Source organism: Dermacentor variabilis, mitochondrion (assembly GCF_050947875.1).
Source record: "Dermacentor variabilis isolate DvarGA_F28HSL1 mitochondrion, complete genome".
Lineage (NCBI taxonomy): Eukaryota > Metazoa > Arthropoda > Arachnida > Ixodida > Ixodidae > Dermacentor > Dermacentor variabilis.
This window is the reverse complement of record NC_061217.1, coordinates 1-14,837: the sequence shown is the minus strand read 5'-3', so window position 1 is coordinate 14,837 and position 14,837 is coordinate 1. Positions and strand designations below refer to the sequence as shown.

General features: G+C 21.4%; 13 protein-coding genes and 24 non-coding genes across 37 annotated transcripts, besides 2 other annotated features; 14 read left to right on the top strand and 23 right to left on the bottom strand. All coding sequences in view use genetic code 5, as the record gives it.

Annotated features, from left to right (window-relative positions):
- Positions 1-4: 4 nt before the first annotated feature.
- On the bottom strand, positions 5-60 carry trnC. The gene has a single exon. It is a non-coding gene; the product is annotated as a tRNA-Cys (tRNA).
- Positions 61-367: a sequence feature (control region 2).
- On the top strand, positions 368-430 carry trnL1. The gene has a single exon. It is a non-coding gene; the product is annotated as a tRNA-Leu (tRNA).
- Positions 431-432: 2 nt separating this feature from the next.
- trnS2 lies at positions 433-498 on the bottom strand. The gene has a single exon. It is a non-coding gene; the product is annotated as a tRNA-Ser (tRNA).
- CYTB (cytochrome b) lies at positions 498-1,580 on the bottom strand. Its single transcript has one exon. It carries the CDS (start codon positions 1,578-1,580, stop codon positions 498-500), a length of 1,083 nt encoding a protein of 360 aa, YP_010286591.1.
- Positions 1,581-1,591: 11 nt separating this feature from the next.
- Positions 1,592-2,029, bottom strand: ND6 (NADH dehydrogenase subunit 6). Its single transcript has one exon. It carries the CDS (start codon positions 2,027-2,029, stop codon positions 1,592-1,594), a length of 438 nt encoding a protein of 145 aa, YP_010286590.1.
- trnP lies at positions 2,030-2,096 on the top strand. Its single transcript has one exon. It is a non-coding gene; the product is annotated as a tRNA-Pro (tRNA).
- Position 2,097: 1 nt separating this feature from the next.
- Positions 2,098-2,158, bottom strand: trnT. Its single transcript has one exon. It is a non-coding gene; the product is annotated as a tRNA-Thr (tRNA).
- Positions 2,159-2,160: 2 nt separating this feature from the next.
- On the top strand, positions 2,161-2,436 carry ND4L (NADH dehydrogenase subunit 4L). Its single transcript has one exon. It carries the CDS (start codon positions 2,161-2,163, stop codon positions 2,434-2,436), a length of 276 nt encoding a protein of 91 aa, YP_010286589.1.
- On the top strand, positions 2,430-3,746 carry ND4 (NADH dehydrogenase subunit 4). The gene has a single exon. It carries the CDS (start codon positions 2,430-2,432, stop codon positions 3,744-3,746), a length of 1,317 nt encoding a protein of 438 aa, YP_010286588.1.
- Positions 3,746-3,811, top strand: trnH. Its single transcript has one exon. It is a non-coding gene; the product is annotated as a tRNA-His (tRNA).
- ND5 (NADH dehydrogenase subunit 5) lies at positions 3,812-5,470 on the top strand. Its single transcript has one exon. The coding sequence runs from the start codon at positions 3,812-3,814 to the stop codon at positions 5,468-5,470; it is 1,659 nt and encodes a 552-aa protein (YP_010286587.1).
- Positions 5,471-5,479: 9 nt separating this feature from the next.
- On the top strand, positions 5,480-5,540 carry trnF. The gene has a single exon. It is a non-coding gene; the product is annotated as a tRNA-Phe (tRNA).
- A 23-nt stretch (positions 5,541-5,563) lies between these two features.
- trnQ lies at positions 5,564-5,629 on the top strand. Its single transcript has one exon. It is a non-coding gene; the product is annotated as a tRNA-Gln (tRNA).
- Positions 5,630-5,635: 6 nt separating this feature from the next.
- On the bottom strand, positions 5,636-5,700 carry trnI. Its single transcript has one exon. It is a non-coding gene; the product is annotated as a tRNA-Ile (tRNA).
- Positions 5,701-6,012: a sequence feature (control region 1).
- rns lies at positions 6,013-6,699 on the top strand. Its single transcript has one exon. It is a non-coding gene; the product is annotated as a 12S ribosomal RNA (ribosomal RNA).
- A 4-nt stretch (positions 6,700-6,703) lies between these two features.
- Positions 6,704-6,764, top strand: trnV. Its single transcript has one exon. It is a non-coding gene; the product is annotated as a tRNA-Val (tRNA).
- Positions 6,763-7,980, top strand: rrs. The gene has a single exon. It is a non-coding gene; the product is annotated as a 16S ribosomal RNA (ribosomal RNA).
- Positions 7,981-8,043, top strand: trnL2. Its single transcript has one exon. It is a non-coding gene; the product is annotated as a tRNA-Leu (tRNA).
- Positions 8,044-8,991, top strand: ND1 (NADH dehydrogenase subunit 1). The gene has a single exon. The coding sequence runs from the start codon at positions 8,044-8,046 to the stop codon at positions 8,989-8,991; it is 948 nt and encodes a 315-aa protein (YP_010286586.1).
- trnE lies at positions 8,985-9,046 on the bottom strand. Its single transcript has one exon. It is a non-coding gene; the product is annotated as a tRNA-Glu (tRNA).
- trnS1 lies at positions 9,047-9,103 on the bottom strand. The gene has a single exon. It is a non-coding gene; the product is annotated as a tRNA-Ser (tRNA).
- Positions 9,104-9,107: 4 nt separating this feature from the next.
- trnN lies at positions 9,108-9,174 on the bottom strand. Its single transcript has one exon. It is a non-coding gene; the product is annotated as a tRNA-Asn (tRNA).
- Positions 9,175-9,234, bottom strand: trnR. Its single transcript has one exon. It is a non-coding gene; the product is annotated as a tRNA-Arg (tRNA).
- Positions 9,235-9,238: 4 nt separating this feature from the next.
- trnA lies at positions 9,239-9,301 on the bottom strand. Its single transcript has one exon. It is a non-coding gene; the product is annotated as a tRNA-Ala (tRNA).
- Positions 9,302-9,329: 28 nt separating this feature from the next.
- Positions 9,330-9,668, bottom strand: ND3 (NADH dehydrogenase subunit 3). The gene has a single exon. It carries the CDS (start codon positions 9,666-9,668, stop codon positions 9,330-9,332), a length of 339 nt encoding a protein of 112 aa, YP_010286585.1.
- Positions 9,669-9,731, bottom strand: trnG. Its single transcript has one exon. It is a non-coding gene; the product is annotated as a tRNA-Gly (tRNA).
- COX3 (cytochrome c oxidase subunit III) lies at positions 9,732-10,509 on the bottom strand. The gene has a single exon. A coding segment is annotated over exon 1 (778 nt).
- Positions 10,510-10,527: 18 nt separating this feature from the next.
- ATP6 (ATP synthase F0 subunit 6) lies at positions 10,528-11,193 on the bottom strand. The gene has a single exon. It carries the CDS (start codon positions 11,191-11,193, stop codon positions 10,528-10,530), a length of 666 nt encoding a protein of 221 aa, YP_010286583.1.
- ATP8 (ATP synthase F0 subunit 8) lies at positions 11,187-11,348 on the bottom strand. The gene has a single exon. The coding sequence runs from the start codon at positions 11,346-11,348 to the stop codon at positions 11,187-11,189; it is 162 nt and encodes a 53-aa protein (YP_010286582.1).
- On the bottom strand, positions 11,349-11,408 carry trnD. Its single transcript has one exon. It is a non-coding gene; the product is annotated as a tRNA-Asp (tRNA).
- Positions 11,408-11,474, bottom strand: trnK. Its single transcript has one exon. It is a non-coding gene; the product is annotated as a tRNA-Lys (tRNA).
- Positions 11,475-12,147, bottom strand: COX2 (cytochrome c oxidase subunit II). Its single transcript has one exon. A coding segment is annotated over exon 1 (673 nt).
- A 4-nt stretch (positions 12,148-12,151) lies between these two features.
- Positions 12,152-13,690, bottom strand: COX1 (cytochrome c oxidase subunit I). The gene has a single exon. It carries the CDS (start codon positions 13,688-13,690, stop codon positions 12,152-12,154), a length of 1,539 nt encoding a protein of 512 aa, YP_010286580.1.
- Positions 13,683-13,746, top strand: trnY. Its single transcript has one exon. It is a non-coding gene; the product is annotated as a tRNA-Tyr (tRNA).
- A 3-nt stretch (positions 13,747-13,749) lies between these two features.
- trnW lies at positions 13,750-13,810 on the bottom strand. The gene has a single exon. It is a non-coding gene; the product is annotated as a tRNA-Trp (tRNA).
- Positions 13,809-14,771, bottom strand: ND2 (NADH dehydrogenase subunit 2). The gene has a single exon. It carries the CDS (start codon positions 14,769-14,771, stop codon positions 13,809-13,811), a length of 963 nt encoding a protein of 320 aa, YP_010286579.1.
- On the bottom strand, positions 14,772-14,837 carry trnM. The gene has a single exon. It is a non-coding gene; the product is annotated as a tRNA-Met (tRNA).

Here is a 14,837-nt window from a genome sequence, read left to right as displayed (position 1 = left end):
AAATAAATCTTAGATTTAGATAATCTAAATTAAATTTGCAGTTTAATTTTTATTAAGATTAAGTATATGCAATATATTATATCATCTATTTAAAATAAGGGGCGACGAGCGGCTGTCTCATCTATTGACCCATAGAAGAGTAACTAAGGGTCATACTAAGTCATGTTCACATCTACTAAAGTATAAATTCGGAGAAAAAAGGAGAAATGGAAACATTTTGCTCAAATATAGGACCGATTATAAAATAGTGGGACATTTGCCGTGTAAAGTCTGGCATACGTTTCCTTTTATATATCCAGATGACCGATAGACACGAGTTTGAAACGTTTTGTAAGTTTAATAATATTATAAATAATAATTTATTTAATTCAGCTTGGCAGAAAATATGCGATAAATTTAGAATTTATTTATGATTAAAAATCAGTTGAGATAAGACTTTTAGAAAGAAAATTCTTTTTTATATTTTCAAAATATATACTTAATTATAGTTAAAAAGTCTATGATAAAGGTAGTAAAATGAACATTAAAAAATATAATGTTGTATAAATTTTTCTTATTATGTCATAGGGGAATTCAATTGGTATTGCCCCTAAATATGTTAATATTAGGAAACAATTTACTAAACTTCAAAATAAAATTTTATTAATTTTGTTATAAAATGAGGATGATAATTTTTTATTTATTGAAAAAGATAAAGAAATAATAATAACAATTGATATTATTAAAGCAACCACTCCCCCTAATTTATTAGGAATTGATCGCAAAATAGCATAAGCAAATAAAAAATATCATTCAGGTTGAATATGAGGAGGGGTGATTATTGGATTAGCAATATTAAAATTTTCTGCATCTATAAGACTATAAGGATAAATAATAACAATAATAGAAAATATTATTATGATAATAACGACTCCTATAATATCCTTAATAGTAAAATAAGGATGAAATGGAATTTTATCAATATTTATAGATAAACCTAAAGGATTTCTGGATCCTTTTTCATGAAGTAATAAAATATGAACTAATATTATTATAAGTAAAATAAATGGAAGAATAAAATGAAGAGAAAAGAATCGAATTAAGGTGTTGTTATCTACTGAAAAGCCCCCTCAAATTCAATAGGTTATTAAATTACCAATATAAGGAATGGCTGAAATTAGGTTTGTAATTACAGTTGCACCTCAAAATGATATTTGTCCTCAAGGTAAAATATAACCTAAAAAAGCAGTTGCTATTAAAATAAAAATAATAATTAGGCCTGAAAATCATACTTTAACAAAATAAAAGGAGGAATAATAAATTCCTCGTCCTACATGAATATAAAGAAAGATAAAAAATAATGAAGCTCCATTTGCATGAATAGAACGAATTAATCATCCATTATTCACATCTCGTTGGATATGAGAAATTATGGAAAATGCAGTAGTAATATCTCTAGAGAAATTTATAGCTAAAAATAAACCTGTAAAAATTTGTATTATAAGACATAAACCTAGTAAAGAGCCAAAATTTCATATATAAGAAATATTAGAAGGCGTTGGAAGATTTTTAATTGGGTTAATTAATTTTAATATTATCATTAGTTATTTAATTAAACAAATTTTTTAATTGGACAATTAATTCAATTTAAGTTTTTTGAAATTACTATTAAAGAGACAATTAAAAAAATTATTATTAAAATTAACATATTAGTAAAAAATATATTGTAAATTTTATTAATTTGAATAATTTCTAAGTTTATTTTAATTAAGGGAATTGAAATGGGAATTATTAATAAAATTGAGATTAAAATTAATTTATTATTAATTCTTATTTTTTGATTAGGGCATAAACTAATTATATATATAAAGATAATAAGTATTCCTCCCAAAATTATTAAAATTATAAGAAGAGAAATTAATGAAAGTTGAAAGTATAAATAAAATGTCATAGATAAAAATAATGTTAATAAAATTAATGAAATTAATATTAAAATAGGGTGAGATATTAATATGAATAAGATTCTTAAAAAAATAATTATTTTAATTATCAGAAAATAATATATAAATATTAAGTATGTAAATTTTGGAGATTTATTGAGATAGAATCTTTTCTGAAAATTGAAAGAAAATTTCTATTTTGATTTACAAAATCAATATTTTATATAAATTATTTCAACTTATGATAATTTCAATTATAATTTTATATATAATTGGTTTTGTGTCTTTTTTCTTAAATCGTTTTTATATAATGATAATCTTATTAAGAATTGAATATATATATATATCATTATTGTTGATAATATGTATTTATTTTTCTTTTTTTAACGTTTTAAGAATTTTTGTTTTTTTAGTAAGTATTGTCTGTGAAGCTGGTTTAGGTATAAGCTTATTAGTATTAATAAGTTTTTTTTTTGGAAATGAAATAGTTAAATCAATAAGATTAATTAAATGTTAAAAATTTTATTAATAAGAATTTTAATTTTATGTTTAATTTTTAATTTAAATGTATATCAAATTGTTATTTATTTATTAATATTATCTTTATTTTCTTTAACTTTAGGTTTAGTAAATGATGGAGTTATTATTACTAAATATATATATTTGGATTTACTTAGATTTAATATAATAATTTTAACCATTTGAATTACTTTTTTAATATTAATTGCTAGGTCACTTTATGAAACATACAAAAATAAATATTTTTTATTTTATGTATTATTAATAATAAATATATTAATTTTTTGTTTTTCTTCTAGTAATTTATTAATATTTTATTTATTATTTGAATCTGTATTATTCCCTATTATTATAATAATTTTTAAATGAGGGGGACAACCTGAGCGAATTCAGGCTGGGTTTTATATGTTAATATATACAATTTTTGGGTCATTACCCTTATTAATTTTAATAATTTATTATAAAACTTCATTAAGAATTCATTTTAATGAATGAGTTTTTAATAAAATAGGTTTTTTGTATTTATTTATAATATTAGGTTTTCTGGTAAAAATTCCAATATTTTTATTTCATTTATGATTACCTAAAGCTCATGTTGAAGCTCCGATCTCTGGTTCAATAATATTAGCTGGTATTTTATTAAAATTAGGATTTTATGGTCTTTATCGATTTAAAAGATTTTTTTTTTTAGATTTAAAATTAATATCATTAATTTTTATTGCTATTTCAATTTGAGGTTCTGTTATAATTAGAATTACTTGTATATACCAAGTAGATATTAAAGCTTTAATTGCTTATTCTTCTGTATCTCATATAGGAATTTCATTAGCCGGATGTCTTACTCTTTTTTCTTATGGGTCATATGGAATATTAATAATTATAATTGGACATGGACTTTGTAGTTCTGGCCTTTTTTGTTTAGCAAATATACTTTACGAACGATTTTTTACGCGTAATATTTTATTAATTAAAGGAATAATTAATATTTTTCCTAATTTGTCTTTATGATGGTTTTTATTTAGTGTAATTAATATATCAGCTCCAATAACAATGAATCTATTTGGTGAATTATTTTTAAGCGTAAGTTTAATAAAATTTAGAATAATTCTGATAATTCCTATTATAATACTAATTTTTTTAAGAGCTTGTTATTCAATTTATATATATAGTTATATTAATCATGGTTCAGGGTGAATCCTATTTAGAAGTATTAATATTACTGAACGTGAGTATTTTTTATTAATAATACATTTATTACCAATAATTTTTTGGTTTATAAAAATTGATTTTTTTATAAAATGAATTTAGTTTAATTAGTTTAATTTTTTAAAATAATAAATTGTGGATTTATAGAAGAGATAATTCATTAAACAATTTTTATTAAATGAGCTTTTATATTAATATCTTTTAGATTATTTAATATGTTTATATACTTATTTATATTTTATTATAATAATTTTGTAATTTTAGAATATATAATTACATCGATTTTGAACCTAGATTATAAATTATATTTTATTATAGATTGAATAAGTTCGTTATTTTCTTGTGTAGTTTTATTTATTTCAAGAATAGTATTATTATACAGCCACAGTTATATAATAAGAGAAAAAAATAAAATTTCTTTTTGTTGAATAGTATTAGCATTTGTATTATCAATGATTTTATTAATTATAATACCTAATGCTTTTATATTAATTTTAGGTTGAGATGGGTTGGGTTTAGTCTCATATTTACTAGTAATTTTTTACCAAAGAACTAATTCTTATAATTCAGGAATAATAACTATTATTAGTAATCGATTTGGAGATGTAATAATAATTATAATAGTAATTTTTATAATAAATTTTGGCTCTTTTGACTTACTAAGAGTAAATAAAGTTGAATTTTTGTGTGGTATATTTATTATTATTGCTGGAATGACAAAAAGAGCCCAAATTCCTTTTTCTGCTTGACTTCCGGCTGCGATAGCAGCTCCTACCCCTGTCTCTTCTTTAGTCCATTCTTCAACTTTAGTAACGGCTGGAGTATACTTATTAATTCGATTTGAATTTATATTTGAAATTATAATTTTAAGAGATTTTTTATTAAAAATTTCTTTATTAACTATATTAATAGCTGGGATTAATGCTTTTAATGAAAATGATTTAAAAAAAATTATTGCATTTTCTACTTTAAGACAATTGTCAATAATAATAGTAATTTTATCTTTTAATTTAACTAATTTGGCTTTTCTGCATTTAATTATTCATGCAATTTTTAAATCAATATTATTTCTTGGGGCAGGATATATTATTCATAATATAATAGGGAAACAGGATATTCGAATATTATCTGATTTTTTTTCTTATAGACCTTTAATTATGAGATGTATATTAATTTCAAGATATTCTCTTATAGGGATTCCTTTTATTGGAGGATTTTATTCTAAAGATTTAATTTTAGAATTTTTTTTTTTTAAAAATACTAATTTAATTAATTTACTAATATTTATTATAGGAATTATTTTTACTTTTTTATATAATATACGAATAATTTATATCATATTTTTAAAAAGAGTATATTCTAGAAGAATAATTAACTTAAGTTTTAGTATAGTAATAGCCTTACCTATTTTTGTTTTAACTTTAATATTACTATTTATTGGTAATTTATTTTTTTGATTATTAATTCCAAATTTCTCTTTAATTTTTATTACAAGTTTTCAAAAAATTTTAGGAATTTTTATATTTATTATAATTATGTTATTTTATATAATTTTTATAAAATTCAGAAATTATTTTAATTTTAAGAATTTTGAATTTTTCCAAACAATGTGATTTTTATCAAAATTAACAAGTATAGTTTTCCTTATTAATAATAATTTTTTATTAAAATTAAGCCTTTTTGATTGAACATGAATTGAATCCTTAGGTCCTTCCGGACTAGGTAATTCATTAGTTAAAAATATTAAACTATCATTGTTTACACAGGCCAAAAGTTTCGCTAAAATTATTTTAATTATAATTCTAATGATTATATTTATTATTTAAATATTTAATATTTTCATAGTTTAAATTAAAACGTTACGTTGAAAATGTAAAAATATTTTTTTTGAAAATAATTATTCCAAAAAATGATGCAAATAACTTTAGGTGTAATGCACAAAAAATTTTGAATTTTTAGGAAATAATTAATTTTATTAAAGTTAAAACAATTAGTAAAAGTATAAATTATACATATTTTATCCTATCAAGATAGCCCTTTAATCAGGCATTTTACTACGCCGTAGTATTATATCATCTATTTAAAATAAGGGGCGACGAGCGGCTGTCTCATCTATTGACCCATAGAAGAGTAACTAAGGGTCATACTAAGTCATGTTCACATCTACTAAAGTATAAATTCGGAGAAAAAAGGAGAAATGGAAACATTTTGCTCAAATATAGGACCGATTATAAAATAGTGGGACATTTGCCGTGTAAAGTCTGGCATACGTTTCCTTTTATATATCCAGATGACCGATAGACACGAGTTTGAAACGTTTTGTAATTAAATATAGATATTAAGTCAAATTTTAACAGATTTTTTTGTTAAATTTGATTTGGTTACTGGGAAATTTTCCTAACTTTTTTATATAATATTTAAAAAATCTAAATAGAAAATTTAATTTATTTAATAATTAAAAATTATTGAGAGTTAGAAATAAATTCTAGCTAAATTTGTGCCAGCAGCAGCGGTTAAACAAATAGAATTTTTCCCCTTTTAATTTAATTTAAAAAAAAAATTATATAAAATGTTATTAAAATTAAAGGTGAAATTTAATTTTAATTTTTAATTAGATAAAATTGGAATTTCGATTTTAAACTAGGATTAGATACCCTATTATTATGAAGCTAAACATTGTAAGTAAATATTAATTATAAAAGCAAAAAATTATGGCGGTATCTTAAGCTTTTCAGAGGAATTTGCTCTGTAATGGATAAAACACCTAAATCTTACTTTAATTAGTAAAATCAATTTGTATACCACTATTAAAATAATAATATACAATTATTATTAGAACATAATTTATATAATAAATTAAGTCAAGGTGCAGTAAAAATTAAAGAATGAAGTGAATTACAGTTCTTTTTAGAAAAAAAAATGAAAAATTATTTCGGATTTGAAAGTAAAATTGAAATAGTATGTTAATTTGAATTTAGCTCTAAGATATGTACATATCGCCCGTCACTCTTTTTAAGATAAGTCGTAACAAAGTTAAAATACTGGAAAGTGTTTTAAAAAAAAATGAAATCATCAGATGTTTCACTTACAATGAAAATTTGTATTAATTTACCATTTTTTTTAATGAAAAAGAAATTTTTTAAAATTTAATTGAATTAATAAAAATGAAATTAGTAAAAATAAAACTGCAAAGGAATTTTTTAAAAAAATTAAAAGTAAATTTAATGTACCTTTTGCATAAGGGATTTTTAATAAAAATTAAATTTTTAATTTTCTCGAAATAAATTGATCTAAAATAAATACTAAATTTATATTTCATTATAAATTTTAAGTTTATTTTAGTTGTGAAATGCTTGTAATAATTTAAGATATCTAGTTTAAAAAAAAAATTAAATATTAACCTATGAATAATTTTTTATTATTAATTTCATAGGTAAGAATCTTAGGGATAAGCTAAAGATTAATTTTTTTTTAAAAATTAAAAAACTAAATTAAAATATAAGAAATATAATTGTTCTTTATATTGTTATAAGTAAGTTTATATGATAATTTAAAAAATAATTTATTTTAAATATAAAATAAAAAATTATATTTATTTTGAAATATGAAAATATTAGTAAAATTATTTAGAATTTAGGAAAAAATATTTAAAATAAAAAATATTATACATTAAAATAAGTTTAAATAATTCGGCAAAAACTTTTTCTCTGACTGTTTAATAAAAACAACTTATTCAGAATTATTAACTTTATTGAATATAAATCCTGCTCAATGAATTATTTTAAATTGCTGTAGTATTTTGACTATACAAAGGTATTGTAATAAGATTTTAATTGAATGCTAAGAGAATGGAATTACAGGGAATAACTATTTAAAACTTAAAAATTAAAATTATTTTAATTTGTGAAGAAACAATTATTAAAATTAAGGACAAGAAGACCCTAAGAATTTTAAAATAATTAATTTCTTATAAGAAATTAATTATTTTTAGTTGGGGCAACTAGAAAATATTATAAACTTTTTATATAATAAAATGACCCATTATTAATGATTATTTGAGAAAAATACTCTAGGGATAACAGCGTAATAATTTTTGATAGAACCTATAGACAAAATAGTTTGCGACCTCGATGTTGGATTAGGATACTTTTTTAATGAAGATGTTAAAAAAAGAAGTTTGTTCAACTTTTAAAGTCCTACATGATCTGAGTTTAGACCGATGAGAATCAGGTTGGTTTCTATCTTAATTAAAATAAATTTTTGGCTAGTACGAAAGGAATTCCAAAATTTAATTATATTAATGAAAACAACTTTATTTGCATCATTTTTTGGAATTATTAAAGTGGCAGAATTTATGCTAGGAATTTAAGCTTCCTATAAGAATTAATTTCCTTTAATAATTTTAAATTTTATTTATTATTTAATTCTTGTTGTTATAGTTTTGCTTAGAATTGCATTTTTTACCTTAATAGAACGTAAAATTTTAGGATACTGTCACATTCGAAAAGGACCTAATAAAGCTGGAATTCAAGGTTTATTTCAACCTTTTAGTGATGCTTTAAAACTTTTTAGAAAAGAAATAAATTTTATATTTTACATAAACATTGGTATTCAAATTGTCTCTCCTTTATTAATAATTTCTTTAATATTAATAATATGAATAATTTTTTATTATGTTAATAATTCCATAAATATAAATTTAAGAGTTATTTTTTTAATTTGCATCTCTAGATTAAGAAGATATACAATTTTATTTAGAGGTTGAGCTTCAAATTCAAAATATTCTCTTATTGGGTCATATCGAGGATTTGCTCAAGTAATTTCATATGAAGTAAGATTATCCTTAATTTTAATTAGAATTTCATTAATTTCTGAAAGATTTAATATAAAAAATTTTATTATAATTCAATGAAAATACCCATTAATTTTAAGGTTTTCTTTTATTTTTATTTTATGAATTTTTACTGTTTTAGCAGAAACAAATCGAGTTCCTTTTGATTTAGCAGAAGGAGAATCAGAGTTAGTATCTGGTTTTAATATTGAATATGGCTCATGATTATTTGCAATTATTTTTATATCTGAGTATGGAAGAATTATGATTATTAGATATTTTTCTGCTTATTTATTTTTAGGTCAAATACAAATAATAGAGGTATTTGTAATTTTATTAATAGGAGTGTTTGTATTAATTCGAAGAACTTACGTTCGAATACGTTATGACCAGTTAATAATATTGGCCTGAAAAATTATTTTACCTCAAAGAATTATTTACATATTTATAACATTTTCTCTTTTAATAACCTTCACCAACTTTATTTGCATCATTTTTTGGAATTATAAAATTTAAACTAAAAAGATTGTAACAATGAAAATGTTAAGTGTTATAATTACACTATTTAAATAAAGATTAAATGAATAAATCATTAATTTTAGGTTAGAAGCCTAATTACATTAATCTTAAAATTTAATAGGATAATTATATCAATAAACTCATTAACAGTGAATTGCCTCAAATTTTGGCTTCTATTAAAAAATAGAATTTTTTCTAAATTCAGGTCGAAACTGAATGCAATTAAGTATCGCTTTATTTTAAACAGAAAAGGATATACTTCAATTTCTAATTGCAATTTAGACTTTATTTATTTAAATACTTTTCTAATTAATAAAATGTGAATTTAATTTATTTTATTTAATCCAATCAATTATCCTAAATTTATATTCATAAAGTAACCCCAACAAAATTAATAAATTAATTAAAAAAAATGAAATAAAGAAAACAAAATTTTTATTTATTCTTAATAAGGGAAAAGGTAAAATTACTACAATTTCTACATCAAAAACTAAAAAAATAATACCAATTAAAAAAAATTTTAATGAAAATGGAACACGAGATAAAGAAAATGGATCAAATCCACATTCGAATGGAGAATTCTTTTCCTTTCTTCAATTATAATTAAAGTTAATTAAACAATAAAAGATTATTAGAAAAAGTGAAATAGTAAAAATAAGTAGAATAAAAAAAATTATTTAATTTTTAAATAAAACTTTTTAATTGGAAATTAAATGTACTTCTTATACTAATTAAATAATAAACTCATCAATACATAAATGTAAATAAAAATAATCACACAACATCTACAAAATGTCAATATCATGCTGATGCTTCAAAGCCAAAGAAATGATTAGATGAAATTAACTGATTTTTAACTCGATAATAAGAGACAATTAAAAAAATAGAACCAATTAATACATGAAACCCATGAAATCCAGTAGTTATAAAAAATGTTGATCCAAAAATTCTATCTCTGATAGAAAATGGTGCTTGAAAATATTCAAAAATCTGAAATATAGTAAATAAAATTCCTAATGAAATTGTAATTTTTAATGAAGTTAAAGCGGAAATAAAATTTTTATTTATAATAGCATGATGACTTCATGTTACAGTAATACCTGATGAAATTAAAATAGTAGAGTTTAATAAAGGAATCTCAAAAGGGTTAAATGGATAAATATTTTTAGGGGGTCATAATCCTCCAATTTCAATATTTGGAGAAAGGCTTCTATGAAAAAAAGATCAAAAAAATGAAATAAAGAAAAAAATTTCAGATAAAATAAATAGAATTATACCTAATTTTAGACCTTTTAATACCCATTTTGTATGAAATCCTTGAAATGATGCTTCTCGAGAAATATCACGTCATCATTGAAAAGCTGATGTAATAATTATAATATAAGCTATTATAAGTAAATAAAAATCTAAATTATGAAAATACCTAATGAAACCTAATGTTAGAGCAAGAGCTGCAATAGATCTTGAAAAAGGTCATGGCCTTTTTTCTACTAAATGGAAAGGATGAAATATCATAAGTTTAATTATAAATTATTATGTTTCATTAATATATAATGAAATTAAAATAACGAAAACAAATCTTTGAATAAATGCAACAGCAGATTCTAATAATAACAAAATCATTATAAAAGGTAATGACAAAAATAAATAAACTTCTCCAAATATTGAAATTGAAGAAAGGAGATGAATAAGCAAATGGCCTCTAATTATATTTGCTATTAATCGAACAGATAAAGTAATAGGTCGAATTAGATTTCTTACAGTCTCAATAATAACTATAAAGAAACTTAAAAAAATAGGAGAGCCTAAAGGAACAAAATGTGCTATTATTATATTAATTTTATTTAAAATTAAAAAAATAATAAGACTAATTCATAAAGGAAAAGCTAAAAATATAGTAAAAATCAAATGGCTAGATGATGTAAATACATAGGGGAAAAGTCCACAAATATTTCTACAAAGAATAAAAATAAAAAGGGCAGAAATAATTAAACAATTTTTTGTTTTATGAGGTTTTAAATTATTTTCAATTTCCTGAAAAAAATTTTTCAGCAGTTTTTTTCAGGAAATTGAAAATAAAGAAGGAGAGATTCAATAAAAATAAGGAATAATTAAAATTCATAAAATTAATGAACATCAATTATTTCTAAAGTTGATTGATGTTGATGGGTCAAAAATTAGAAATAAATTATTTATCATTTAAATATTATTAAAATTGTTTGTTTTTCACTTTTCTTATTTATTTTATTTAAATTATTAAATGAAATGAAATATAAGTGGGATATGAAAATAATAATTATAATTATTATAATAGTTGAAATTAAGATTCAATTTATGGGGAAAATTTGAGGAATTAAAAAACACCTAAGTAATTAAAGAATGACATTCTTTTGTTATATTTTAACTAGTTTTTTCATTGAAAGTCATAAAAACTATAAATTGGTTTAAGAGACCATTGCTTAAAATTCAGCCATTCAATGATATTTTGATAAAATGTATAAAATTTTTTATTGAAGTAATTTCTAAAGAAATTGGTATAAATCTATGATTTGCCCCACAAATTTCAGAGCATTGACCAAAATAAATACCAGGACGATTAGAAGATGAAAAACATTGATTTAATCGTCCTGGGACAGCATCTATTTTTAGACCTAATGATGGAACTGTTCATGAATGAATTACATCCGTAGATGAAATTAGAAATTTAATATTTGTATTTATAGGAATAATTAAATTGTTGTCTGTTTCTAAAAGTCGAAAGGATCTTTTTTTTATGTCTGTTTCTGAAAGTATAAAGGAGTCAAATTCTTTATTAAAATCTGAGTACTCATAAGATCAATATCATTGATGCCCTAAAACTTTAATAGATAATTGAGAATTAAATATTTCGTCAGTTAAATATAATAGGTGAAGAGAAGGAATTGCAATAAAAATTAATGTGACTGCTGGAATAATTGTTCAAATAATTTCAATTTCTTGACCTTCTATTAATGAACGACTCGTAAATTTATTATATATAATGTTTATAATTATATAAATTGTAATAATAGTAATTATTATAATAATTATTATTGAATGATCATGAAAAAATACTATTTGTTCTATAATTGGAGAATTTATATCTGAAAATAATAATTGAGATCAAGTTATCATGTGTTTACTTTAAAATGATATTATTTTGATTAAATGAGTGTTCAGAAGGAGGAAAATTTAATATTCATTCAATGGAAGAATTTGAATTTTTACTAAAATTAATTAATTTTTTATTTAAAAGTCTTATTCAAATAATAATAATTATTAATATTACTCCAGCTAAAGAAATTAAGGATCCTAAGGACGAAATAAAGTTTCATTTTGAAAAAAAGTCCGGGTAATCGGAATATCGTCGAGGCATACCTGCAAGTCCTAAAAAATGTTGAGGGAAAAATGTTAAATTTACTCCAATAAATGTAATAAAAAATTGTGATTTTATTAATAAAGAATTTAAGTTTAACCCAAAAAATATTGGAAATCAGTGAGCAATTGCACCTATAATTGCAAAAACTGCTCCTATTGATAAAACATAATGAAAATGAGCAACTACATAGTAAGTGTCATGTAGAATAATATCAATTGATGAATTTGCTAGTATAATTCCTGTTAATCCTCCAATTGTAAATAAAAAAATAAATCCTAAAGCCCATAAAATTGGAGGGTTGTATTTAATATTAGAACCATGTAAAGTTGCTAATCAACTAAAAATTTTAATACCGGTAGGTACGGCAATAATTATAGTTGCTGATGTAAAGTAAGCTCGAGTATCAACATCTATACCTACAGTAAATATATGATGTGCCCATACAATAAATCCTAATAATCCAATTGCTGCTATTGCATAAATTATTCCTAAATTACCAAAAGGTTCTTTTTTTCCTGTTGAAAAACAAATAATTTGAGAAATTATTCCAAAGCCAGGTAGAATTAAAATATAAACTTCAGGATGACCAAAAAATCAAAATAGATGTTGATACAAAATGGGATCTCCACCACCTGAAGGATCAAAAAAGGAGGTATTAAAGTTTCGATCTGTTAATAATATTGTAATAGCTCCTGCTAAAACAGGGAGAGAAAGAAGAAGTAAAATTGCTGTAATTAAAACTGATCAAACAAATAAAGGTATTCGTTCAAGAGTTAAACCAATTGATCGTATATTAATAATTGTGGTAATAAAATTAATTGCTCCTAAAATAGAGGATGCACCTGCTAGATGAAGGCTAAAAATAGCTAAATCAACCGAAGGTCCATAGTGAGACAAATTTGATGATAAAGGGGGATAAACAGTTCAACCTGTTCCTGCTCCTGATTCAATTAATGAAGAATTTATAAGTAAAAATAATGAAGGGGGTAAAAGTCAAAATCTTATATTATTTATTCGTGGAAATGCTATATCTGGGGCTCCTAATATAATTGGTACAAGTCAGTTTCCAAACCCACCAATTATGATAGGCATAACTATGAAAAAAATTATAATAAATGCATGAGCAGTTACAATTACGTTATAAATTTGATCATTTCCAATTAAAGTTCCTGGTTGGCTTAATTCTATTCGAATTAAAATTCTTATTCTTATTCCTGTGACTCCTGCTCAACTGCCGAAAATTAAGTATATAGTACCAATGTCTTTATGATTTGTTGAATATATTCATCGCGGTAAAATGGCTGATTATAGGCGATAAATTGTAAATTTATTAATGATTTTTCTTTCTTTTACTAAATTAAGATTTATTATAAATAATTTTTACTTTGAAGGTAACTAGTTTGTTTAACTTAAAATCTTAGTAAAGGTTAAAATTGATTAAATAGATTAGTATTACATAATTCATATTAATAAAAATTATTTTTCTGTTAAAATTAATTTTTGAATTTTTTAAGGATTTAATATAAAAGAAAAATGAAGGTGTAAGAATTTTTAAGTAAAAAAAAAGGTTAATTAATGAAGATATAATAAGTAATACAATTAAAGGGAAGTTAGATTTTATTAATATATAAATAGCTATAATTTTAATAAAAAATCCTATAAAAGGGGGTATACCTCCTAAAGATATAAAATTACTAATAAGAGATAATTTTTCATTTATATTTATTTTAGCTAAAATATTACTTTCTAAAAATTTTAATTTGTGTTTAGTAAATGTATAAATAATTGAGTAAATAATTATTGAATAAATAATTAAGTAAGAAACTCAAAAATTAATTTTTTTAAAAATTAAACATAATATCCACCCTTGATGGGAAATTGAAGATAAAATTAATAATTTATTAATTTGCTTTAAATTTAATGCTGTAATTGAACTAATTAAAGTGGATATGATAACAATAAAGATTATTGGAGAGAAGAAATTTTTTGAAATAATAAATAAAGGTAAGATTTTTTGAAAGGATAATAACACAAATAATGCATTAGGACTTAATGAGTTCGCAATTATTATAATTCAAAAATGAAAAGGAATTATAGCTAGTTTAATTAGAATAGCTATGTTAATAAAAATTAAGAAAATTAAGGAAGAATTTAAAAAATATTGAAAACTTGATAAAAAAAATAATGAAGATGAAAAGGATTGAATAATAAAGTAAACTACTATTGAATAACAATTTTTAATTGAATTATTGTTTATAATTGGAATAAATCTTATTAAATTTATTTCTATTGCTACTCAAAATACAAATCATGAATTGGATGAAATTGCAATTAAAATAGTAATTAAAATTATTCATAACATTATTTTTTTAAAAAAAATTAATAAAGGAATATTAAATTCATATTTGGGGTATGAACCCACTAGCTTTAATTAGCTTACTTTATT